The following is a 25,780-nucleotide window of genomic DNA, read 5'->3' on the forward strand; positions in this document are numbered from 1 at the left end:
TACGATGCCTTAGGGTGACCACAATGTGTACCAAAAGCAGTTCATAGTGACTAAAATATTTCATTCAACCTAGCTGAAACATTGTGGGAGTAGTTCATACAGTAGCCTATAGCAAAAGGTACCATTAGCTTCTGGGCTACCATAAAAAATAAAATAGCAATTTATATCTCTTCCTCCTCCTCTCTCTCTATCTCTCCCTTACTTTCCTCTCTTCATGTCACGTCATTACTATCTCCTTTTGGGCTGAGCATAGTAGAGTTTGTAATAGCTGTAGACTACTTAGGGGGTGTTTGTTTCTTTAGCACCTCCTAAAATTTCTGTCACATCGAATGTTTAGATACTAATTAGGAGTATTAAATATAGACTAATTACAAAACCAATTGCACAGATGGAGACTAATTTGCGAGACGAATCTATTAAGCCTAATTAGTTCATGATTTGACAATGTGATGCTACAGTAAACATGTGCTAATGATGGATTAATTAGGCTTAATAGATTCATCTCGTGAATTAGCCTCCATCTGTGTAATTAGTTTTATAATTAGCTCACTAATTAGCCTCCGAATATTCGATGTGACATAAATTTTAGGAGATCCTAAAGATCCAAACATCCCCTTACATAACGGCCCACCGCTAAGGAATACTTGTGTCACATCCGATTTTAAAACAAAATCAAGTGCTACCTATATTTATGCTAGGATTTAATTTGGTACATATAGTAACATCATAAGTGAATAACAGTAACAATATCACGTAAATAAAAAAGGGTTATCAGAGATATACGCTTAATCTTGGAAATGAAGGCTCCAAACTTCACAAGGAATCGACTAGGGTTGTGTATGCCTGGAACTTAGCACCATCTTCTCAACAACTTCATAGCAGCTTCCTCTTCTGAGCAACGTTGGTTATAGCAAGAGTGAACATATGTCCTACATAGCAAGTGTGGAGAAAATACGAATGTAAGGCTTAAACAAGGAAATGTAGACTGGTTGACAGCATTAAGCACTTTTAGTTGGTCAAATTTTATTAACACCTGATTAATAAGGTATAAGTATATACCAAGTACTAACCCACATTAAGCATAAACGATAAAGAAAGATAACAACAACAAATAATAGCAATTTAATTCAACTCCCAATAGATTAGGAGGTGTTTAGTTCAATGGACTAATTTTTAGTTCAGGTCACATCGGATATTTGATACCAATTAGAAGGACTAAATGTGAACTAATTATAAAACTAATTGCATAAGTCGTGGATACTTCACGAGATGAATCTATTAAGCCTAATTAATCCATGATTAGCACATATTTACTGTAGCATCACATGGTCAAATCATGGATTAATTAGGCTTAATAGATTCGTATTGTGAATTAGCCTTTATTTGTGCAATTGGTTTTGTAATTAACCTATATTTAATACTCCTAATTAGTATCTAAATATTCAATGTGACACGGACTAAGTTTTAGTCCCATGAACCAAACAAACAGGCCCTTAATCATGTGAGGGTCCACTCGCTCTTGACCATGAGCACGGCTAATATCTTTACCCACAAGTCTTGTTTCCCATGTTGCCCAAGGTACCTAGCCTCTTAAACACTTCCAAGGTAAGTGGTTAGGGATCCACTATAGAGCCTTTAAAAAATTCCTATAAGAAGTAGCCCACTAAGGTTTCAAGTCAAAGCAAAGCATGATCCTCCCTAATGAGTGCAGTACCTTAGCTAAGAATACCACTCAACAGGATCGGGCTATACCCAACGATGCAACCCCTCTTGCCCTTTCAGTCAAGCCACCCCAAACTAGAGTTTCTAATTAATTAGTCAAGCTAGAGTCATATAGTCTTGTGGTTGCACAATTTCCTAGGTGGTTCTCCATGTTATAATTGAGTATGACGATCTTGTATTAATGAGAGCTATAGTATAAATTAAATTGAGTTCATTAAAACCACCCTAACCCAAGTATAGCAGCTAAGCATAGCTACCCAACAAAAAGATAAACCCAGATTGGCAAGGAATCATATCAAATTAAATGCAAGCATATGCAATGGTGATTAAATAAGGTTATTAGGATAAAAGCACAAGGACACACTTACCTTCCTTTAAGTCATGTTGCTTCTCAGAATGTATTCAACTTCTTGCTCTCGAAAGCTCTCGAACAACGTTCATTCTACTCGTGACAATCTTCCAAAGCAAACCTCCAAAGCATGCACATACAAGCAAACAAATAAATTAAATTAAAAATAGTACACCAATCATCATAAGCAATACTAAAAAGTGATACAAAACTAATCTACACGTTAAGATGAACGCGTGAGCAAAAGAATCACTTAAAACGAAGCTAAAACGTGAAAGATATGATTTAAACATGGTACCGGAGCATAACTGGGAGAAAACCAAGCTTCAGGAGCCTATCCGCGAAAACCGAGAGCTTGAATGCGATAAAACGTAAACTTGGACTGGATCACGAGAAACTGGACTTCTTCGGGGATTGAATCACAAGATTGCCATCTTCTTCCTCCATCCTGCTGCCGATCTTGATCGCGCTGGTGGATGGGATTCTTGCCGGCGGTGATGTGGGCGGCGCTCAGGAGGCGGGCGGCTACAGGGGCACTCGGCTCGGGCTGCGCGGTGGCGCATAGGGAGGCGGGGCAGCGGCCTGGAGGCAGCGGACGGCTCGGGTGGTGGCGCGGGTGCGAGGCCGGTGTGGGTGCGTGCGCGTAGGCGGTGATCAGGCGCGGGGCAGGGACGCGGCGCGCATGGGGCCGGGTGAGCGCTGGGTAAGTTCGCTGGAGCCAACCATAGAGCACGCTAGGAAACAAGAGAGAAAGAGAGGGAAAAGAAGGACTCGTTGGGAACGTCCTCCAAATTCATGCCGAAACGGAAACGGAACGAGGACAACAAGACCAACGTGTCGGTGCGCTCACCTTCGACTAAGGACTTATGATTTTGCCGGATTTTTTCACCGGAGAGTTCGGCGGAAAGTTCGCTGGAGTTTAACAGATGTACATGTTCGCTGTTGAACTGTGAGAGCTACGGTTGTCGAGACACGTGAGGTTTGTGGTGTTAGAAAAATTACGTTAAGGAGATCCCTGGAAAGTATTTATAGGCTGGGTTGGAATCCAATTTTATTTTCCTCCTTTTCCTAATTTTAGGAACTATTTTCGGATTTGAAAACAATTCCAGTAAATCCTGAAATCGTAATTAAATCATGAAAAATACTTTGAAAACTCTAAAAAATTCAGGAAAATTTGCGGAGATGATTTGGTACACAAGCAATCCAAACAAAACATTTGGAGCTCCTGGAAAGACTTTGAGAACCATCCAAAAATTGGATTAAGCTCTAGGAACATGAGAATAAATTTTCAGAAAAACTTAAAAATTGCATAAACACATTTTAAAAAGTTTTGCACTGAAGAAATACCAGGATGCACCAGCATGAATGCAACACACACAACCACTTTATTTAATTCAGAAAAACAACCAATTATTTTGCCTATACTAAATTACCTGTCAAGAAAATAAATGTTGGGAAAGATTTTAAAATTATGAGAAAATTATTATTTAATCGTTCTTTCTAATCATATCCTGAAATTTAAAAATTTCAAAGTGTGACAACTTGGTCAAATACATTGGGCTTGCCTTTGTATTCCAGGACGGAGGGAACGGAGGGAGTACTCTTCCACGGACTAGTACTTGTTATCCCAGCACTAGCAGAAAGGAATGCTGGTACGGCAATGGCAACATGTGTTTGCCACCGGTAGATGAGAATCTGACTCAACGTATTGTTGCTATGGAGATCAACAATCCTAAGCTATATGGTCCTTCTTTATGCAAGAAACTCTCTCTGCCAAAGAAAGATTCTTAACAATTCCCTTTTGCATGTGAACGAGAACTCGTTAAATTTAAGCATCAATTTCTTCTAAGAAAAAAAAGTAGTTTAATGCTTCCAAGATTAACAAGTTTTGGATTTGCTCATGGCACATTATTAGTGGAAACAACATAATGGATGAAGCATGAGTCGATCATGTTCTTAGCTTGCTCAGTTGCTTCGTTCCTGCTATAGGAGAATATATAGGAGAGAGAAGAGAACAGAAGCATCGGAGCAGATGTTTATCCCTACCTCTCTTATATATCTTCTCGATGGATCCCCAGGGCCCAATGCAACCAGGCCCAGATGAGATGTTGTAACTGACTGTATATACTGCATACATATATGTATATAGTAATATAATGAGCAGACGATACATATGAACCGATCACAATAATGCTGATCACGAGTCAATCAATCATGTACACACAACACATGTACTCCTCCTTACTAGCAACTACTAACAGCATCGTGAATTATAGCCAGCCATCTGTTATGTACAACCACTACTCCACCAGTGTGTAGTTTGTGTCGCTATAGGATACAATACAAGAGGTTGCCGCCATGTCAACCACGCAGTTCCAGCAGTGTACTGCAATGTTGGAGTTGGACTCCACTGTGATCCATCCCTGCTCCACTCCATCAGGCTGCACAGCACACAGATAACTTCATCATACCATGTCACCTTGCTCTGTCCTGTGTTCCAACAAGCTATCCCACCGGCTCCTCAGGATATCATATGCCTCTGAACACGGGAGACCAATCACGCTCGACCCACCATTGGTTGGAAGCTCAATCACCAGCCCCAACCTCACAAGTGTCTCCATAGCCTTGTCAATCGGCATCTCAATCTACAAGCAAATGAAAAAAAACTCACTGCGTCATTATCTATACATAACATGTCAACCAAGAGGGTGCAAGCAAGTACTGCTTTTCACCTTCGCCTTGAATTTCTCATACATGAATTGCTCGCAAGTATCTCTGATGCTTGCTCGAGATGACACCTGCATACAAAAAGTTAAAGAGTACCAGTAACACAACGGCTACGAGTCAAGGTGCCAAGAGAAAAGCATGCAATACCTGATACTTGTTTCTGCAGAGCAGCATAGCATATGCCAAGAGTGCTTCTTTATACTGCACAAAACCAATCATTAATGAAATTATCTCACTCACAAAGCAAACCCAAAGATTGCAAATATGCTTTGCCTGCTCAGCGATGAATATAACCTGTTGTTGCTCAGAAGCATCCAGAAGAAAGTAAACTGAACCGAACCCACTTGCTAATGTCTTCTCATACAGTGTCTTATTCACCAGAAGCTGGAAAAGGTACCCAGTTAACTCAAGGAACTGCATGTTGGAAAGAAAGGGTAAAAACACAAATGATTAACCTGGTATCTATCCCGAGTCTGCTTATAGCCTAGTCCCACACGGAACACAAGTATCAATAGTGCACTAATAGCAACTATATCAAGAAGAAAAGCTGACCTGCATTACCATGGAAAAAGAAAAAAAAACTAACATTACTTTCTTGATTGAAAAGTGGTTCAATCAGCTTGCTTACTCATACAAATCACATACTTACGGAGATGATGCTAAACTCTCAAATTTGTAGTTGACAACGTAAGCCAACAGACCTATTACAGTAGCAATGTCCAACCTTACCTGCATTAATAAGAAAAGGTGCTATTACAAACCTAAGTGGAGGAACAGAAATAGTAGCCAGATTATACTCCTGTATTTGTAAAATTTATTAGCAAGGGTTTACATGAACAACAGGGACAATAAAAAAAGATATGTTCCATAGAGAATTACTGTATCTAGGATGCGGAAGGACAACTTCTTGTGGGGAAAAACCACCTGCAGACAAATTTTTATCATGCTAAGTTTCCAATCTGATGAAAAGCATGCAGGTCTTGAAAGCCGTATCAGTACTAAACTAACCAAGTGTTTCTGGCCAAATTTCCCATTTCTATTAACCAAAAAAATTAATAAGACTTCTAACTGGGAAGATATCAGAGGCTCGGGTACTTACTGGCAGATCTGGGATAGGAATCTTCTCATAAATTTTTAGTTGTAGCGGCAGCATCTCAGATTTATCCTTCTTTTCACTTTGATCATTTTCATCCGTATATAGTAGGATCAACTCTTGGAATGCCGGTTCCTGTCAAAGAAAAGTTATGCATCTTTTTTGCAAATCTCGAGTAAAGTAGCATTGTTGTGGTTTAATGACACCCGTGGACAAACAGAACAACAGATAAGTCATCTGATTGAAGGGGCAATTCCTTATTTGCCATTGCAAAAATTTTCAATCCATTATTTGCAAATTGCCATCGATGTTTCAGTGACACATGGGCCCACCAATGTCCATCCATGATAATAACATGTCGGATTATTGGGACAGTAGTTGATCAAACAGCTATTCAACTAACACAGACACACTGCCTTCTTTTCATGACAACAACCATACAAGTACATACCTGAAGAGTGGACCTCCCAAATAAGATACGAAAAGAAGTTTTCACTATCTCCCAAATATTGTTCTTGCAAGATTCTCTGCTTGCAGGCTCCCATATATTTGCAAGGGTAATCCTTGGTAGAAAATTTGGCCTGAAGGGAAAGTAGGAATATAGTTTATTAAGGCATAAAAAATAAATGGTCAAGCTATAGGATAACACAAGACAAGAAACTAACAAGAAAATCACTGAAATATAATTTTTTTCGGGAAGTTCCATTGTCGATTGCAGCAAAATTTTTTCCACATTTAAGGAAATAAACAATTAAAGGGTAACAACAATATCTATTGTGGCCTGGAAGGATATGTGCAAAGGAACAGGAGAATGTGGAGTAGGTTCAGAAATCTGGAAGTTCTAATAAGTGCTTGGCTATCAGATTCTAATGCAAAACCTGTACACCCTGGGCTGCATTAATTTGCACAAACTACTCATTACTGAGACAAGATAAGTGTCCCCAAAGTGAAGAGAAAGCTACATCTTCTTGTGGTCTAACCTCACATGTCCTTCAAGATGTTTAGTTTCATCATCACTTTTTATCGTTGCTTCAGGCAGAGAAGGTATTAATCCGGTCCATGTAAGCAATCTCCTTAACAATCTGCCACGAGGACCAACAGGTGATAGAATCCCTTCGTAACGAGACACCGCCCTTTGTGCAGCTATCCAAATAGGAACATCATCATCGGGCAACTGATCAGAACTAAGCTTCTCCCATGAAGAACTTTCTATCAACAACAGTGAATTATCGGCGTAAGTTTGCTCTTTAAGCCAGAGTCTTAACTTGTCGATCCAGATCTGAAATCCCTGGTTCCCTGTTGATCTTTTCAAAGCCTGCCATGAACTAAATAATAACATACAATTAGCCAAAAGATCTCAGGACACGCAAAACCACTATACTGACATTCCGTTTAGCATCCTACAATCCGTAAGAGTTTAGGAAAGTGAATATAACATGAATGACGATTCATAACATGTTGCCTAGATGTCGTGAAAGCTGCAGCACTTAAATTATTCCAGATAGTTTCACTAGCTGCTTAGCTCAGTTTGCAATAATCTAAGACTCTTATAGTGTACGAAAACTAAACTATGCTGATATATGAATTTCAAGCCGCTGACCAAAGAACCAAATGTACATGTAGTGTAGTGTGCAATAAGCCAAGAATACCTCAGTTCCTAAACTGCTATGAGAACATCTGTAGATGATCCAAGATTATGTAGAAGGAGAAATTGGGCCGCTGATCCAAGGGAAAAAAAGACCAAGTTGCCCTTTAAATATTAATTAATTATTTTAATGTTTATCTGCTTTAAGATTCGTACATTTTCTAAAAGAGGACCACTGGAGCAGTTCCCCCAAGATAAATGTTATTTTAGCATTGGAAGTCCAGAACCATCACTTACAACTCTGTATAGCTATACTACAGTACTATAGCTACTAAGAGTTAAGGTTAATTGCATGAAAGGTCGACAAGAATACATGTTGATGATCATGAGCACATGCGCCTCTCAGAACAGAAAGATTGACTGACCTCATTAAGCCATTTCCCTGGCCTTTTCAAGGGTTTGGAGAGGCTGAAGAAGATACTCTGCAAGAGTTTTGATTGCAGGTAATCGAGTTTCTCAACTAATAGGAGCCCCTTCTGCCTCTCAGTTGCATACCCACGCCTGAAATAGTCGATAACAAGTATTACCATGGCAGTTTACTTGGTGCATGTGCATCAGGCAGCAAGGCAGAAGGAAAGGATGACCTGAATATTATGGCATTGGATTGAGCTGCCTTTTTCCAGTCGACGTAAATGGGCAAGGTCAAGAGGTAGTCACTGTTTAGGGCGTATGTCAAGAGCAGATCTTGCACAGAGAGCTCTTCGAACTGAGCATTGCGTAGAAGGTTCATGAAGGAGCGCTGGAACTGAGTTGCAAAAGCAGCTCTTTTCCCCCCAAGAAATGATTCAAGCAATTTACTGTGTTAGATATAAATAGGCAAGTAGACTGACAAATAATTCAATTCCCTTGTATTACCTGGTGTTGGAATCAGGGTCTGGTGTCAATCCGAGCAGAGTTCTCAAGCCCAAGCTTCTGGTGAGGAACAATGTCCCGTCCTCTTGGGTGATGCCAGAAAGGCCAGAGGAGGCTTTGCCGTTGAAGATCGCTTGGACATCGGAGGTGTCAGTCTGATCCTCCTCCTGGTGGCGCTGCGTGAGCGTGTAAGAGGTGCGCATCTCCTCGAGCATCCCCTTGTGCTCGGCGTGAAGGATGGCGTCCAAGCATCTGCACAGGACAAGCACAGTGCTAGCTTACTCGGGATTTGTCTTGTCTGTCCGCACCATCCATAAGCGAAGCGAAGTGTGAATGTGTGATTATAAGCGCAGCGCAGAGCAGGCGCACCTGGTGCAGCGCTTGAAGTCTGCGGCGTCGGCGTCGGAGGGGAACTGGGAGAGGACGGCGTCGAGGAGGGCGGCCTTGGGGATGGCGATGTAGCGCTGGCGCGGGACGTAGATGCCAGGGATGCCCTTCCCATCACTTTCCGGCCCCGCTTCCTCGTTCAAGCCATCGCCCATATCGTCGCCATCGCCAGTGGTGGCCACGCCTTGGTCTGCAGCCCAAGGACCGGAGTCGGAGCGGAGGGCCTCGAACTGGACGGCGGCGAGGTTGGCGGGGCGGCGCGCGGCCGTGTAGGTGGTGGAGGAGGAGGGCCAGGGGCAACTGTAGGAAGGCGCCGGAGCGGCGGAGAAGGAGAGCGGCACGGCGGCGGGTGGGCAGGCGCGCAGGAGGAGCATCGCTGCCGCGGCCGCCGGCAAGAAACTCGCGGGAGTGGTGGTGGCCGCTGCCTGCCTAGTCGGATAACGCCCTGCCCCGCCCCGCCCGGAGCCACGTGGCTGGTTCCTTTCCTTTTCTTTTCCTTTCCTTTTGGGCCAGCAGCCTTATCGTTGCGCTGTGGGCCGGCCCACGTAACAACAAACACGAGACGAATTTGCAAATTGGTTAGCAAGCCGGCCCACTTAACAACAAACTCCGCCGCCCACCCACCAACAGAATGAACAGATAGATCCATACACATCTCTCTCGATCTCGGCAATCGCCGCCGCCGCCGCCCGACCGCCGCCTCCGGCGACGCACCGGTACGCTTCTCCTCCGATCCTTCTCTCACTCTCTCTGCTGTTGGAGAGTTGCTCGCGCTGCATCCGCTTGCTAGCCCGTTGGATCCCTACCCTAGGCCGTGCGGTCCCCCCTTCTCCCCTCCCCGCCGTACGGAGCCCTTGTTACTGGGCTTCCTACGCCTCATGCGTAACCCATCCTCCTCATCTCCCTCCCTCCAGACTAGGCTACTGATTCAGCCAAGGCATTCTTCTCTAAATCTGCAGCTACTTTGTCCATCTCTGTATCTTCCCACCGAGTATGTCATGTCAGTTGCCCCATTTGTATGTCAAATTGTTCTTCAGTGATTTACCCCTTCTATCTTGCATCGGGCTTCAAATCATTTGCAAATTACCGGGGGTCATGCCATGTTAATTTGGTTGCAACTTCAGATGTTTAATAGTAACCCCTGAAACTGGAATGCTGGATTGAGAAATTCCTTTTCTTGGGTCAAAACTCACGTTACCTGTTAGTTTCCTTTATCCGTAACTTCGCACACCTTGTTCTGTTTAGCTGTTCTATATGCTGTATCTATCTAATTGTGTTCACTGTCCTGCAGGACTACAGGACTCATGAGCCGCGCACCTGCAGCAAGCAGTAGCCTACAAGCAGCTCTCTCATACTGCGTTAGGCAAGTCCGCAGCTATGACTACCACAACTATCTATGCCTTCTCCACCTGCCTCCAGCAATGCGCAAGGCTGCGTTCACCTTCCGGGCCTTCAACGTCGAGACAGCAAAGGCCATGGACGTTGTGTCTGACCCTAAGACTGGCCTCATGCGCCTCCTCTGGTGGAAGGACGTGATTGACAAGGTCTTTGCCAACAAGCTGGTTGAGCACCCAGTTGCCCAGGCACTCTCTTCGGTCGTCTCAGACCACAAGGTTAGCAAGCACTGGCTCAAGAGATCCGTGGAGGCAAGGATAAACGACGCCAACCGGGATGAGGGTGCCATTCCTGAGACAAGTGCCGAGTTGGAGAGGTACGCAGAAGACACCCAGTCCACCATCCTTTACATGACGCTGCAGGCTGGTGGGATACAGTCCACTGCCGCTGATCACGCCGCCTCGCACATCGGCAAAGCCAGTGGGCTCTTGTTACTGCTCAAGGCACTGCCTCACCATGTAAATAAGCAAGGGGTGATACCATATATCCCGGCTAATGTCGCCGAGGAGTGCGGCCTGCTTACATGGGAGGGTGGCCGATCGGAGGTCAGGATGGATGAGAGGCTGCCTGATGCAGTTTTCAAGGTTGCATCTGTTGCCGAGGCTCACCTGCTCAAGGCGCGGGAGCTGGCCTCATCTGTGCCAAGGGAGGCGATCCCAGTGCTCCTTCCGGCCTTGCCGGCCCAGGTCCTCCTGGATTCCCTGCGAAGATGCGAGTTCAATGTCTTTGATTCGCGGGTGTCAAGGGGAGTCCATGGGGTCTCTCCCCTGTGGTATCAGCTGAAGCTTAACTGGTACGCGTGGCGAAACAAGTACTGAAGCCGGCCAACATTGTTGTTCTTGGAAATTGGAACGAACTGCAGATTTGTTGTGTTCCATTTAGCAAAGCTGCACTCATGGTTTCGCTGTAAGAAGATGAACAGCAGTGTCCTGCTAGTTGCACCAACTGGGCGCCTTTGAGCAATTTTGCTGTATCTTGCTCTGTACAATCCCCCACACTCTGTTGGGAAGTTTATGTTGTTTGCAGTACCCCATTTTTACATGAAGATGATGAATACGTGTTGTGTTCTACTGCTTGCTAATTGATTATTATACTCAGCAAGGCTTGCTTGAACGATAACAATGTTACAGAATGCAGTTTTGTGATTTTCCTAGTTCACTGAGGCTCCAGGACTAGTGTCAGCCTAGCAGGACAGGAGTCTCTCGCCTGCACAGCCTGCAGGGCTGTATTGTATCAATGGAGATCCACCACCTGTTCGCCGAATGCCCGCCCCCGCCATGCCATGAGATGTCTTGTAGGCTGACGGAGGAGGACGCTCTGTTTCTTTCCAACCTCTGCTCTGCTGCCTGCAACAACAAACTCTGCAAGACACATGAAAATCTGGATGGAACAACTCCTTTGCACACATGATTCGTCAGGGTCAGGGTCTCTTGTTATCTAACCAGGTTGAGGTGAACAAGCTCGCCTACCAATCCCGCGTAGACCATAAACAAAACCTCGTTGCCGTCATCTTTCTAAGGTAACCATGCCAATATCACGAAAGGAACCACCTGTTGGTTGAACGATCAGTTTCTGACTTCATGTGCTAGCCACTAAATATGTCTTTTGCAAAGCTGCAATTAACTAGGTGCTTGCTCTATTCTTGCTGCAGTAAAAACCTGCAACCTGACGTGTATTACCGCTAATCAGCCACCTAAAACATCTGCCCTTCTCTTTGCTGCTCTTTTCTGCTTTCGTCCTTTTTCTCCACGACAGGAGATTATCATTTACTACTCTGCAGCCTTTTCTGCTCACTTGCACGTTTTTACTGTTCCAGATTTTAACAGTTTTGCTCGTTACTACCAGCGACCAAGGTATGTCCAAGTAACTAGTTCACTGAAAATTGTTTCAAAAAGTCCCGCAGCATAACTGCTGAAGTGCTTAACTTTCTGAGAGTATTAGGAAATGAGCAGTGCATGCTGACAAATCTTGAAACTGCTCTTAAACACTTGATCTGGAATTGAATAAACAATTTGAACAAAGCAGTTCCTTTTTTTAACTGCTTCTTATCTGGCTAAGATGAACTCAGAGGCACCAAGAAAACCAACTGTTAATAATAGGATCTGATTAACATTTACGTGCCATCGTCCAGTAATCTCTCAAGTAATTCACAACTGGAACTAATTGCCATAAAGACAAACAAGGCTGGATAGTTCGAGTACTGGTGTGATTACATTCCTTCCTGGGATCTGCTGTGTATAATTTGAACATTTGATAGAGTAGTATATTTTTGTGAAAATGTCTGTATATTTTTTCTTTACTATTTACAGCTTCATTAGCCTTGATAATATTAAAGAACTAATTAATTGGTCAGGTCATTCTTTATATTGATGCTGTACTGGTCAAGGTTGTTTTCTTGAAGCGTTATTTGAACTGCATATGGCCATGGATGAGAACATATTGCTTAAATGATGGTAATTAACTAGTCTTCCTGCTTCCCTGCAAGATTAGTATCGTTGATCATGACCAAACATAAATTCCGCATACTGAAGTGAATAACCTGCAGTAGAGCTCCACTGTTGCTAAACATGGTGAAAAACTAAACACGAACTATTCTGCTTCTTATTTTACTTCGTTTTCTTTCTTGAAACTAGAGATTTCGCAGCATTTGAGCTGGAATTACTGGGTAAACAAACTCCTCGGAACTGTCAAATAAAAAGTAGAAGTACCAAACCTCCAAGAGGTACTAAGGACAAACACCTGTGCTGACGCTTGAAAGCAACTCAACATAGCCTTTTTGCTTGTGCCCTTTATGCTTTTTTTCTGAGCGTCTGGTCCCCGGTGGAGTAAACAGCAATCACCGATGGAAGAAGCATTGTCCCCTTGTAGGTTGTCCCCCAAGTGAGCTCCACACCGTATGCATGCTTGCTTCTGCCTCCAGAACTAGCCGCATTATTGTTGTTTCACTGTGGTTGCTTGCGGCTAGGGAATGGTCTTCATGTGTGGCTGGGTCTATGTCCAACTCGATTCATGAGTGTATTTTGCTTGGTCCTGAGTGCTGCATGCAGGTGCATCTTAGTCATGCCATATCAATTCCAGGCAAGAGACACGCTGCAATCATTGTTGCATATGCAGCCACTGCAGTCGGCGGTAGGATTGGTGTTCCCAATCCCAGCAGCAGCACGCAAGTTTGGACCTGCCACCTAGTGTCATTCAATCTGAAACCATGAGAACTGTGTTTCATACTTATTTTCTGCAATTTATATCTAGTTGTATGTTTCTGTGTTGCTCAATCCAAAACCAAAGTACTTTCTAGAACTTCTTCCCACATGAGGCATGCAGCACATAAGAGTTTTCTTATTCTTCAGGTTACATATTTGTTTTATTGAAAAATAAAACTATACCTGTTCTTACATGATAAGTGACCCTGCATGGTTGCAATCCGTTATTTCTTACTGCATCAGCTTGGTCAAAGGTGGGAGGTGCGCATGAGAGGGGCCGTATGCTCATAAGTTCAATCATACATAGAACTAGCTTAGGAGATAAGAGTTAAACACTAACATTGGTTTCAGAAAGAAATAAAAAAAATGTTGAAACACTAGGAACAAACAGCATTTGGAAAGGATTGCTACTTTGCTAGGGCATCTGGCTTAACATAAACCACATTATCAGTTATTGAATAGATAGATTGAATTGAACTTTTCCTCCCCTGTTTTGAGTGATATTATTTTTCCTTATTTTGGACTTACATAGAAATGAACTTTAATTTCTCACATGATTCCTTGAATTAAATTCTTGATATATTTGGCTTGGTAACACTGCAATCTGTTATTTTTTACTTCATCAGCTTGGTCAACGGTGGGAGGCGTGCATGAGAGGGGCCGTATGCTCATGAGTTCTATCATACATAGCACTAGCTTAGGAGTTAAGAGTTAAACACTAACATTGGTTTCAGAAAGAAATAAAAAAATGTTGAAACACTAGGAACAAGTAGCATTTGGAAAGGATTGCTACTTTGCTAGGGCATCTGGCTTAACATAGACCACATCATTAGTTATTGAATAGATAGATTGAATTGAACTTTTCCTCCCCTGTTTCGAGTGACATTATTTTTCCTTATTGTGGACTTATATAGAAATGAGCTTTAATTTCTCACATGATTCCTTGAATTAAATTCTTGATATATTTGGCTTGGTAACTCTGCAAATTGTGAAGTTATATGCTGATTTATAAATAGGATCGTGAAGCATTTGCCCCTGCTTCTCTGGAATGGCTATAAAGAATTTCGATCTGAATTCAGTGGTCTGTGTCTTGTTCTTTTGCAGCCCAATGATTCGATTAATTTCTGAGATAGGCGGAACAATAAGATCGTCGTTTTTCTTGTAAGGAAAAATTAAACTGGTGGAAATAATAGATCGATACTGTGGTTATATTTGGCAGCTCGATCATGGGTCTTGGTCCATGATGACATCATACATACTTCTCCAACGTGGAACGAACACAATAATGAGGCAAGTACAAGGAGCCTTTTCCCCTTGGTTGCATAGTATCTTTCTTTTAGTTTCTATATGTGCATGTCCAGAGCATTCTTTCAAAGTGCATCTATCTATATGCGTAACGTAGCGTCTATATTTTCCTTTTTTTATTTGTTCACCTGGGAATAAGATTGTCATATGAATGATTGTGCACATGCAGTGTGGAAACTGCAGAAGCGTATGGCGGATTAACTAGAGATTTAGAAGCGCGACGAGCCGACATGATGGGGTCTCACATGAGGGCTTTCACGCAGGCATCATGTTATCTTCCTCTACAAACAAACATCACCCTCCCCCCTCTCTATCTACTTAATTATACCCACTTCATGCCCCCTTCTCATCTATCTCAGCCTCCATCATCGATCTCATGCATGCATGTTGCTGCCTGCCTGGTTCCCAACACCCCTGCCTTTTCCACACCTTCTTTTTAACCTCATACACGCGCAAATAATTCTATCATATTCTGGTTGCCTTTTTTCCTCTCAGACTGCAGCCACTGACATGCAGGTCCGTACCCATCATTGATCATACCATGCAGTATACACACAACAACTAGGTAGTAGTTGAGAGGGGTGATGCAGGCCCTGCTTTACTGGAATGCGTACTAATGCTTGCATTGCATTGCTTGAAGGGTGTGTGGACGGCACTGCTGCATGGCCGGCTTGGGGTCAGCTGTATGTGGGGCTCTTGCACTATATAAGCCGGAAGCTCTCGATCAGTTGGTGGGAGGCATACATGTCTTCTTTGCTGCTCCCATATTTGCATGCTTTGCTATCTTTGATCCCTTAAAGCAACGGCCAGGAAGCATGCATTGCCCTTCGTTCCCTGCATTGGTACCACTCCACCTTAAGGCGGTGTCGCTATCCGGAGCTTTCTCTCCTGTAATCTTGTCATCTGGCTTGCACTTGCTCCACATAATCCCTGGGCCATGATCACCAGCGTGTTCTCTGTGGTAGGTGAGTTAATGTTACTGTTATTACCCTTTCTTTCACGTCATCAGTTAATAGCCTAATATTTGTGGACTTGCCATTTTTTTTTACCTTTTACCTGTCCTCTAGATAGACATCTCTTTGTTTACTACAAGTATGATGAAATCGCGTTTTGGTTAGTTTTCTTTCTTTGGCCTGATCTGTTCATGATCTGGAGAAGTTTTTCCATATGCATGCACCCTTTGATCTTCTCCATCCGTATCACTTGCTTAAGCATCCTTCTCTAGAAGTATCCGTTAGTTGCCTACTCTTGTCCAGTTCTGCCTTATCAATTATGATCATGTCCTTCGCATCATGTAGTCACAACTGTAGTGGATGTCTACACATCCTCACTGATTTCATAGTGTGTTACTCCAGGCCAGGGCACACCTGTGTGACAGAGTTTGATCTGTGATAGGATTTCATGTTCATGTGATCGTTAGTGTGTTGTGTTATTAGAACATAGCCAACCGACAAGTATTGTTATCCAAGAAGTTCGAATGACAGTGACACTACTACCCTGGCCTGAAAAATGTGCCCATTAATTGCAGATAGTGGATGAAGTTTAGGCTCTAAATTAAATAGCACATGTATAATCTAGGGACCCAGATACAGGGGGCGTTTGGTTCCTTATTTTTAGTACGTGTCACATCGAATATTTAGATACTAATTAGGAGTATTAAACGTAGACTATTTACAAAACCCATTACACAGATGGAGGCTAAACGGTGAGACAAATCTATTAAACCTAATTAATCCATCATTAGCGAATGTTTACTGTAGCAACACATTATCAAATCATGGACTAATTAGGCTTAATAGATTCGTCTCACCGTTTAGCCTCCACTTATGTAATGGGTTTTGTAAATAGTCTACGTTTATACTCCTAATTAGTATCTAAATATTCGATGTGACACGTGCTAAAAATAAGCAAAGGTAACTAAACCAGGCCACAGTAAGTCATATATATAGCTGATCTGCTTGACACCCTGAACACATATTATCCGAGCAAACTTTTTTTTAAAAAAAAGTTATTCAAGCAAACTAGTTGGAACATATTGAAATGTAACGAAACAGCATGCATATATAAAAATCATGTCTCTATTTTTCGTGCATGCCTATGGCCTTCTTTCTAGAAAAGAAGAATTAGACAAATGTATTCTGCTTTTTTAGAACATTAATCCTGTGTGTGTTCTTAAAAGATAGAATGGAATAGGAACTATCAGTTAATGAGCTGATACACCTGCTAGGGCCTAGGGCTGTAGAAATGAATGGATTCATATATGTATTCACATCCCTGCATAAGATCGAGAAGAATGATGGCTCATCCTTCGGACCACATGTAGGAAAATGATCGGTCATGCATTCCAAACTTTTGCTCTATTAACATTTTATTTATTACAGCAGTTAACTTGCATTGCACACGTACCTTCCTAGTTACTTTGATATATTTCCACATACTTTTCTAGATAGAACTTTTTTACTTTTATATTAGGAAAAATGATTTAGAGTATTAGAAATATATGGCGGTCCACATATGAACATCTTATATATCATACATATTTGGTCAGGTGCACTGAGATTTGGGGAGTAAGTTCTTCAAAATTAATTCATAAATAAACCACCTTCAACATGGTTCACATAGCAAACTAAACTCTGTTTAAGTAGAATACTGCGATAAATGAGATGATTCAGTGAAACATCGTTTTGTGCTTTAGAATGGATGTTTATCTTTTTGCATTTTAATCTCTCTTATGTAAACATGGCACTTTAGGAATTCCATAGTATCTAACTTGTCATAATAGTATTCTACTTAAACAGAAAAGGTGGTGCCAAAAGTCCATTATATAGAATCACAGCAAAATACAAATACGTAAATATGGTTATGGAGTTAATTTGTTGATAGACCAGCAGCTTACTATCACATAACTGAAAGAGTGTCACCTATTACAAATCATGATTCATGAAGCATCTAAGTTCTCCATGACCTTATTTCATATAGAAACACGGCGATGAAGTATATTCAGTACAACATCCTGAAGGATATAATAAGCAGTACACTGATACACATCTCAATATATGGTCTTATTTACACGTCATTATGTAGATCAAATTACTTAGCTGTCCAATTGATCGATTATGATAATCATCATTATTGTAACTCTTAAGATAATACTTCTATATGAGGTAGTATGTTTGATTAATAATTGCATCATCACTTCCATGGATCAACTTGGCTGCTAGATGTTGACGTTGACGCATAGTCAGTAGCCACCTCTTGCTTCTCATTGACCTGAATAATATCTCCCTCACCAGTATAATCTACACCCTTTGTTGCATCATGACTAAGTTGAGATGCAACAAACTTGTCCAGAACTCTCCAATCGGTGACTTGGTCGACTGCATGCTCCATGAGCTGAACATGTTGGTGAGCATGATGCACATTTGTTTGATGGTCTGGTGAGACCAACAGAGAATGGAAGGAAGGACTCTCTAGCTCGTGAGGAATGGTGCTGAGAACATGATGGCTTGGCATGTGGAATTGTAGCTTCAGTTCCCTCTTGTAGGTATTGTTCAGCATTTGGAGGTGCTGTTCTTGCAGCTGCGCCATGCTGTGATGTGGCGGCATTCTGCTCATGGGAGAGTTAAGGTCATGCATGAAGGGTCCATCTTCATCAACATACCAGCATGGTGCATCATGGTCTGATTCTCTTCTTGTTGTTGGTAGTCTCTTTTTGAACACCCTACATACTACCCATCCTTCTTCCTGAAATATAGACGGGTGCATGTTGAAAAATGTAGTTAGTGGAGTATATGTGACTAATCAGAGAACAGGGACCATATTAAATATAAAATAGTACAAGGTTCTTAATAGATTGAAACACATGCATGGGTGCACGCAATAATGTGTTGCACTTCCACCTTTCGGCACACTGACATATTCTTGGTCATCAATTCATGCGATCCTAACGACGAAATATGTATTTCTTGACTAACTCGCAGCACTCTAATAGTGATCTATATACAAGCAAATCCATATGTTCCAAATGCGTGCGATAAAACTGCATGCAAGACGCATCACATCCACGAAAGCAGAAACAAAGTACTAACATAACAATGCAAGCAAGGGCGAAATATCAAATTGTAGAACATTGAGATGTTGACTTGAGATCAGTTCTATTTTTTGGATGGCCATTGAGATGCAATGAGCATGAGTAGAGAGTATCCTTGGAAATAATATTCTCAGTGGTCTTTTTTGTTCATGATATTCTGATCTCTGCAGGGTAAAGCCGGTCGCAGTGAGTAACGACGACAACCGACACATGCAGGGCTGGTAATCAGCTAGATACTGAGGGATGTCGACCAGTCGATGAATCGACACACACAATGACCACTGAGAATGTGACATTTTTGGATTATTGCCATTTTGAACTTTATGCATAATATAATTGAAACACATTAATTGCTTGTATCATATTATCATCGAATGAGAAACTTCAATTATTCAACGTTTGATTTGGACATTATTTACCTTTTGTTTCAAGATGAACTAATTTGCTTGTCCTAGACGTCATATATTTATTTAAGAACAGAACGGAGGGAGTAGTAAATAAGATGGAGAGAGTGCTTGCCTGCGGAGGGCCATTCTCATTGGTTTCAAGGCGGTACTCGTGCATTATCCAGTCTGATTTATGGCCGTTGGGAGCCCTGCCCTTGTAGTACACCAGCGTCTTCCTCATGCCCACCAGCTGCCGCTGCTTGTTGGCGTAGATCGGCTTGTCCCTGCCGGTGGCCTTCCAAAACCCGGCCGCGGTGGCCCGGTTGGTCCGGGTGCCCGTTGGGTATTTCTTGTCCTTGTGACTGAAGAAGTACCACTCGTTCTGCTCCTCCTCTCCAGGTCCTCCCAGCCTGCACTTGTCTGCAACCAATAATTGTGGATGAATGTATACATGTCAGACATGTACAGACACTCGATCGATCAGCAAGTAGCTGAGAATATATACATCGATCGAATGAAGAAACATTCGCAAGTTAACGACGACTGACCTTGGAGATCCCATGGCTCTATCTTGTAAAGATCGACATCTTTGATGACGTTGAGGTCGATCCTTCTGGAGGCCACCTTCTTCCTGAGGTAGTAGTCCACGAGCTCTTCATCGGTCGGGTGGAACCGAAAACCTGGAGGAACTAGCTGCTGCGTCTGTGCTTGTGTGCTGCTCATACCCATCTATCGTATCGGTCGACGAGATCTATTATATTGATCGATCTGAAATTAATATGTATATAGATAGATTATGAGAAGTAATATAATATATATGTAATAACATACATAAAAAAAGTAATATGTAATAAGCTAGCTAGAGAGATCTCAGACCATGCATGCATGCATCTTTTAATTTGTATCAAGATCGATATATCTATACTAGCTAGCTATCGGATCTATTAGACCCAGCGGCACTCATCCTGCCAGGGTAGTGCAATCGAGATGAATGCGTATGCGTACCATCATAGTTTTAACCTAGCAATGCAAGCGGATCGAGGACGCATGCGATCATGGACAGATAAAAAGTAATACTCGAAGCAAGCATGATCATTTGCAGTAGTGACGCATGCACTAATGACCTCAACGCATGCATGTGATGTATGTGGTGCTCAGCAGCCGAGCATCACCACTCATTACTCTTTGTGGAATGTTTCCCTGCTGCTGCTGCTGAAAGTTTCTCTCATCATACATGTCCTGCAGGCCCTCCCTAGTGCAGGCAGGCTGGCTGGCTGGCCTCTCTCTCTCTGATCTCTCTCTGATCTCTCTCTCTCTCTCTCTCTCTCTCTCTCTCTCTCTCTCTCTCTCTACATACATACATACATACATATATGTATGATGTGCATATATATAGTGTATTTCACCCCCGCCCGGCCCATTGCAATGGGGTCTCCCACTAAAGTGTGGTACTCACGCGTTGCGTGCCTGTCCTATGATCATATGTGCTAGCCTACCTTGTGATGTCTAAGTAATTAACCATCATTTTTTTCGTTCTGAACGATATAGGAAGGACGATATTTGATTAATTTCAACTGGAGTATATATGTTCTTGGTCGCTTAATTGCGGTTCATTGCGTTTTACGTTAGTAAGTACTGATGCAGACTGACTTGCAAATGTAAAAGTGCTTGTGGCATGTATGATTATCCTTCATAAGAGAATATAGTATATGTATGCATTTTTTTTTCCTTCTGGAGAGACTATATATATTGTCCATATATATGTGTATAGTACCATCTTGCCGACACCATCCAGCATAATAAAGGCACATTGGGAGAGGGAATTGTGAAATAAAACTCTAGCTAGAAAAAGGGTTGACAAATCCTTTTGCACAGAAAGAAATTGTGTAGCATAACCACATGCCCAAAAGAGGCAGGGTTTATTTAGTTGCTTGATAAAGTAAGAAAATCATTTGCATATTCATACTTGTATTCGACTACTGAAGATCACTGATATTAATCGTGCAAAAGCTTGATAATCTGGTCCTTCCGGATTTATCTCTAGAAGACAAAATCATTTGCAACACTGTATGTATGTTATGAACATAATTTTTGTGCGTGTTTCTTAGCTTGTATGTTATTATAAACAGGGTTAATTTGCATTAATTAAAATTTTGATGTTGAATCGATTGCTTGCTTGCTTGAGAGAGAGAGAGAGAAGACGCTCCGTGACTTTCTTGCGGTCAAGAACATCTCATATTCAAATGGAACATCTCTAATATCGTATCAAACCGTATATATAGTCCTATCTAGGGTTCTTACTAAATGTAGGTCTTTATATACGCCTGAATGCAACCCAGAGATCCAAAACATGAAAGTGCCATGCATAAGATCAAGAAGAGATAGATAGATAGATAGAGAGAGAGAGAGAGAGAGAGAGAGAGAGAGCTGTATATATATACCTTTCTTTGATCTTAGTTGGAATCCGAATCAGAGAGATGTGACGAAACCTTGTAGAAATGCAGAAGATCTAGCTTTTGCTAGCTCCAGCTATAGTAGGTAGAGCCAGGAGACAGGAATGAAGAACCTTTTTCGATCTTCCTTCTCCCTGTCTTGTTTGCTCTATGTGTATTCTCTCTCCTTCCCTCTTTCTCTCTCTAGGTCATTATCTGGTTCAGATCCCAAGAAGAATGTCACAGATAGATACACGTACGTACAACAACAAGAGGATAGGATCAGCACAAGAAATGAAAGGAAGAAAGCACAACAAGCTAAGTAGAGATGGATGAAACTCAAGTTTAGACGGTATGCAGCATGAGGTATGATACCTACCTTGCTATAGCATCATGCAAGAGTTCATCGATCTGCATGCAAACCCTCTTGTTCCTCTTCCTTGGCTGGCCTAGCTCAGAGAGAGGGATCGGGGAGGTAGGAAGGGAGGGGAACGGGAAACGGGGACGAACGGGGTTTTGACGATATATCAAAATAAATGCAGAACGGGATTGATGGTATGTGAATAAATGTTGATATAAAGAAACCAATCAAGGGGAGACCTGAGATGAGAGTTAAAGAAACGGATGGATCGAAGCGATCGAGCTCACAAGCAATCTATGGCCGCCGTGAATATCGATCGATCCATCGAAGGCATGTGCAATCAACAAGCTGAGAGAGAGATGATGATGATCGATCGATCGGGGAAGAAGAGCAGCAGTTAGCAGATAGCTAGCTAGGGTACGGCGGTGAAAGGGGAGGAGAGAGAGAGAGAGAGAAGCAGGCAGGCGGCAGGATGGCGATGGAGGTGCTGCGTGGAGGCCGGGCTGGGGAGACGTAGAAGAACAGCGACCTTCACTTTGTCTAGTCCCGGCCTCGACGTGTGGGACCCTCCTCCCCACACGGAAAACTAAAGCTCAGCAAGGCCGACCAGCACCAAACAAATCCCCCATCCACTGCCTCGTGCCATCATTCCTTCTTCCTTCCCATCATCGCATTCTTTTCTGCCTTCCTCCTTTTCCTTTCCCCCCTTGAAAGAATACCTGTCCTAGTACTTCATTCAACTCGGCGCATCACTTGATCGATCATCTTCCTCCAAAAATCCTTTTGATGTATATATAGTGTTGAATGTTTAATTATAGGTTTGTTCTAAGTCAAACATTTTTAATTTTGATTGTGGACAGCAAAAAGATCGTAAAGGTAAAGTACATTTTTCATCGTGAAACTAACTATCATGACATTTAAATTTTTAATTTAAAATAAATTATTTTTAGAGTTTTTTGGTCAACAATAAAATGTTTCACTTCAGGCAAACCTAAAAGCAGCTATGTTTTTGGATGGAGTAGTAATTACGAGGCAGGCTAGCAGCATCGAGACTAATTAGATTATATATATGTTTAGCTAACTAGGGTTTTGCTTTTCAAATGTAGAGTAAATTGGGAATTTCGATGATTGGCCATCCATATATTTTGCCTCAATCTTCCAAGGCCTTCCATCGGCGAAATGAGGTCCATCCCTGATTTTGCTTGGGTTTGACGTGACCGTGTTAATTTCCAACCTGGTGTAAAGGTGTTTAGCTACCTCGGAGATGTAACAAGCAAATTAAGAAAAGATAGTCCTTGTATAAGATAATAATGACATGTACATGATGGGTAGTCTGAACGCCGAAAGAGATGGTTTTACATTTAGTATTGGGTGGTGTTTTGGCCCGATACTAAAAAGGCCTCTAAGGATTGAAAAATTAGGCATGGTACTAATTCCGCGGGTTAGTACCGGATCAAAAGCGTCCGGTGCTGACGCATTGGACATTCTGCTCAATTTTCTTGTAGTAATTCCACTTTAATAACTTTTAGTAGTTGGATCATATATAGTTTTCTTCCCATCAAGACTTGTCTTGGTTTGAGTGCATATGTTCAATGCAAGAGGATCGAATTGGCGGAGTAGAAGATAGCACTACTAGGGAAATGGCCTTCTATACCGGTTGGGAATCCCCTTTAGTACCGGTTTCCCAACCGGTATTGCTAGTCCTGTACTAAATGGGGGCCTTTAGTACCGGTACTAAAGGGGTATTAAAAAAAGAAAAGAAATCCCACCCCACCGTGCGCCTCCTCCCGTCCGCACCGCCTCCCCCACCTCCCCACCTGCTGGGCCCACCGCCCGCCCGCCGCTGCCCTCCCTCCGCTCACCCGCCGGCCCCGCCGCCCTCCTACCTCCTGCTCACTCACGCGGCCGGGACAGCCGGAGGGGAAGAGACGCAGAGAGAGGAGAAGTGTGGGAGACGCGAGGATAAGGTACCGCGTGATCCCTTTAGTACCGGGTGGAGAGTGTCTGAGGGCCTTTAGTACCGGGTGCATCCGGTACTAATGGGTGACCTTTAGTACCGAGTGGAGCCCCCACCCGGTACTAAAGGGGGTCTCGGGAGGCATCTCGGGAACTATCCGTTAGGCTCGGTACTAATGCTCACGTTAGTACCGGGTCCAATTGCAACCGGTACTAAGGTGTTGGACAAAAGACTATTACCCTAGTAGTGTAGGTAGATGTATTTTTCTTGTGTTTCGATGTAAGCTGGACAGGATTATTGCATCATTATGTGTATCATACCTCTCAAAGTATATATATGTGTAGTGCTGGATATGTGTGGGTGAAGCTTATTAATTAGGAACGAGTAGTGGAGATCTATAACAATAATAATAATGTCCCTGTCCTGGCCTATAGCAGCTATATGTATATATCACATTGCATGATTAGGGTTCATGTGTCTTGTATCATTAGTGGTGCATTATGTGCATATACAGACAGAGATCAATCAAGTTCGAGTAGTAGGAGATCAGGAATATGATATATCACAGCTATCTATTTAGATCGGCGTCGATCGTATTGTTTCTCTTTGGATTTGTCATAGCTAGTAGTCCCTACGTTCCAAATTGTAGGTCGTTTTAACTTTTTTATATTACTATGCATCTAGATATAGTGTATTTTTAAGTGCATAATAATATCTATGAATATAGAAAAGGCAAAACGATTTGGAAAGTAGGTCGTAGTTGGTTAGGGTTGGACCCTTTGGACCATGCATATGCAATTAATCCTAGCTTTCTACTTAATTAAGAAACTAGAAGTGGTGAAATCTAGATCATGGAAGATGGGGAAAGCTTTCTACGGAAAGGCCGGGTCTCGTGTTCTAAAGGCCGGCGGAGGCAGAGAGGTGTGTGCGAGAATACAGTTTTGGCTTTTGCTGAAAAGTTGGTGGCTCCGATCCATCCATTGCAGCGATAGAGAGGGGCATGGAGGCGCAGGCGTGAGCTTCACTCGATGATTAGCCTCACTCCTGCTGCACACCCACTACCGGGGATTACCGATCAAATTATCGTGGTAACATTAACCGGTACTAACTTGTTTTACGTAAAAAAATAAAGTCTCGTATCGTACACGGTCTGTGGGAAACGGTATGTGGGAAACGGTCTGTGGGAAACATTAACTGGTACTAACTTGTTTTACATAAAAAAAACAAAGCCTCGCATCGTACACGGTCTGTGGGATTCAAACTCACGATCTCAAACCTCGTGCAAGGCTTCCTTGCCATCCCACCTACGCAGCACATGTGATGGAAGTAGATATGCTTTCGTTTTAAAGTAACTCGTGGAGGGTCTTTAGTACCAAGTGGTAGACCTTTTAGTATCAGGTCGTAACACCACCCGATACTAAAGGGACACCACCTTTAGTACCGGGTGGTGTTACGATCCGGTACTAAAAAGCCTATGGCTGTCCCAAATTTGAACCCGGTGCTAATGTTAGGCCTCTGGGTGTCCCAAATTTGGACCCGGTAGTAATGTTGTGCCGGATCAAAATGTGACCGGTACTAAGAGAGTGGACGAAATGTCGTTTTTCTAGGAGTGACCGCAATTTTTTTTATATATTTACTTGCTCCTGCTGCATTGCGCGTATTGAGCCTCTCTTGGATCATCTATAAATTATATTGCTTTGGTTTGGCATTCTCACTCTTCGTTCTCTTTTTTTTCTCTCGATCGTGTCCTACACACACACTCGCGACTTGAAACAACGAACTGGAAACTGAAGAGCGTCATGGATAATATGGATTAATCGGTGGCTAGCTTGTTCTCAAACAGTACTAGAGGTAGAGATGGAAATTACTAATCCTATTC

At 42.5% G+C, this 25,780-nt stretch overlaps 3 protein-coding genes and 1 long non-coding RNA gene across 6 annotated transcripts; 2 read left to right on the forward strand and 2 right to left on the reverse strand.

Annotated features, from left to right (window-relative positions):
- Nucleotides 1-4,245: 4,245 nt before the first annotated feature.
- Nucleotides 4,246-9,218, reverse strand: LOC117852585 (uncharacterized). The gene is made up of 14 exons (XM_034734731.2): nucleotides 8,758-9,218; nucleotides 8,392-8,640; nucleotides 8,121-8,300; nucleotides 7,902-8,037; nucleotides 6,872-7,206; nucleotides 6,343-6,472; nucleotides 5,898-6,026; nucleotides 5,678-5,722; nucleotides 5,448-5,527; nucleotides 5,254-5,350; nucleotides 5,093-5,182; nucleotides 4,946-4,999; nucleotides 4,804-4,869; nucleotides 4,246-4,716 (listed from the first exon to the last, which is right to left on the reverse strand). The coding sequence occupies exons 1-14, from the start codon at nucleotides 9,147-9,149 to the stop codon at nucleotides 4,537-4,539; spliced, it is 2,163 nt and encodes a 720-aa protein (XP_034590622.1). The 5' UTR covers nucleotides 9,150-9,218; the 3' UTR covers nucleotides 4,246-4,536.
- Nucleotides 9,219-9,334: 116 nt separating this feature from the next.
- Nucleotides 9,335-11,251, forward strand: LOC117852586 (uncharacterized). The gene is made up of 2 exons (XM_034734732.2): nucleotides 9,335-9,491; nucleotides 10,067-11,251. The coding sequence occupies exon 2, from the start codon at nucleotides 10,080-10,082 to the stop codon at nucleotides 10,986-10,988; it is 909 nt and encodes a 302-aa protein (XP_034590623.1). The 5' UTR covers nucleotides 9,335-9,491; nucleotides 10,067-10,079; the 3' UTR covers nucleotides 10,989-11,251.
- Nucleotides 11,252-14,962: 3,711 nt separating this feature from the next.
- Nucleotides 14,963-19,196, forward strand: LOC117851312 (uncharacterized). Of its 2 annotated transcripts, XR_004639520.2 has the most exons (3): nucleotides 14,963-15,640; nucleotides 18,027-18,353; nucleotides 18,936-19,196. It is a non-coding gene; the product is annotated as an uncharacterized lncRNA (long non-coding RNA). The 2 variants fall into 2 exon arrangements; XR_011897959.1 differs by lacking the exon at nucleotides 18,027-18,353.
- On the reverse strand, nucleotides 17,598-22,553 carry LOC117851311 (NAC domain-containing protein 105). Of its 2 annotated transcripts, none has more exons than XM_034733107.2 (5): nucleotides 21,963-22,553; nucleotides 21,593-21,799; nucleotides 19,700-19,902; nucleotides 19,285-19,571; nucleotides 17,598-18,419 (listed from the first exon to the last, which is right to left on the reverse strand). In XM_034733107.2, exons 3-5 carry the CDS (start codon nucleotides 19,878-19,880, stop codon nucleotides 17,868-17,870), a joined length of 1,020 nt encoding a protein of 339 aa, XP_034588998.1. In that variant the 5' UTR covers nucleotides 19,881-19,902; nucleotides 21,593-21,799; nucleotides 21,963-22,553; the 3' UTR covers nucleotides 17,598-17,867. The 2 variants fall into 2 exon arrangements, with proteins under 2 accessions (XP_034588998.1, XP_034588997.1); XM_034733106.2 differs by having other exon boundaries at nucleotides 19,700-19,919; nucleotides 21,963-22,548.
- Between the last annotated feature and the right edge of the window lie 3,227 nt (nucleotides 22,554-25,780).

This window comes from Setaria viridis, chromosome 4 (assembly GCF_005286985.2).
Source record: "Setaria viridis chromosome 4, Setaria_viridis_v4.0, whole genome shotgun sequence".
NCBI lineage: Eukaryota > Viridiplantae > Streptophyta > Magnoliopsida > Poales > Poaceae > Setaria > Setaria viridis.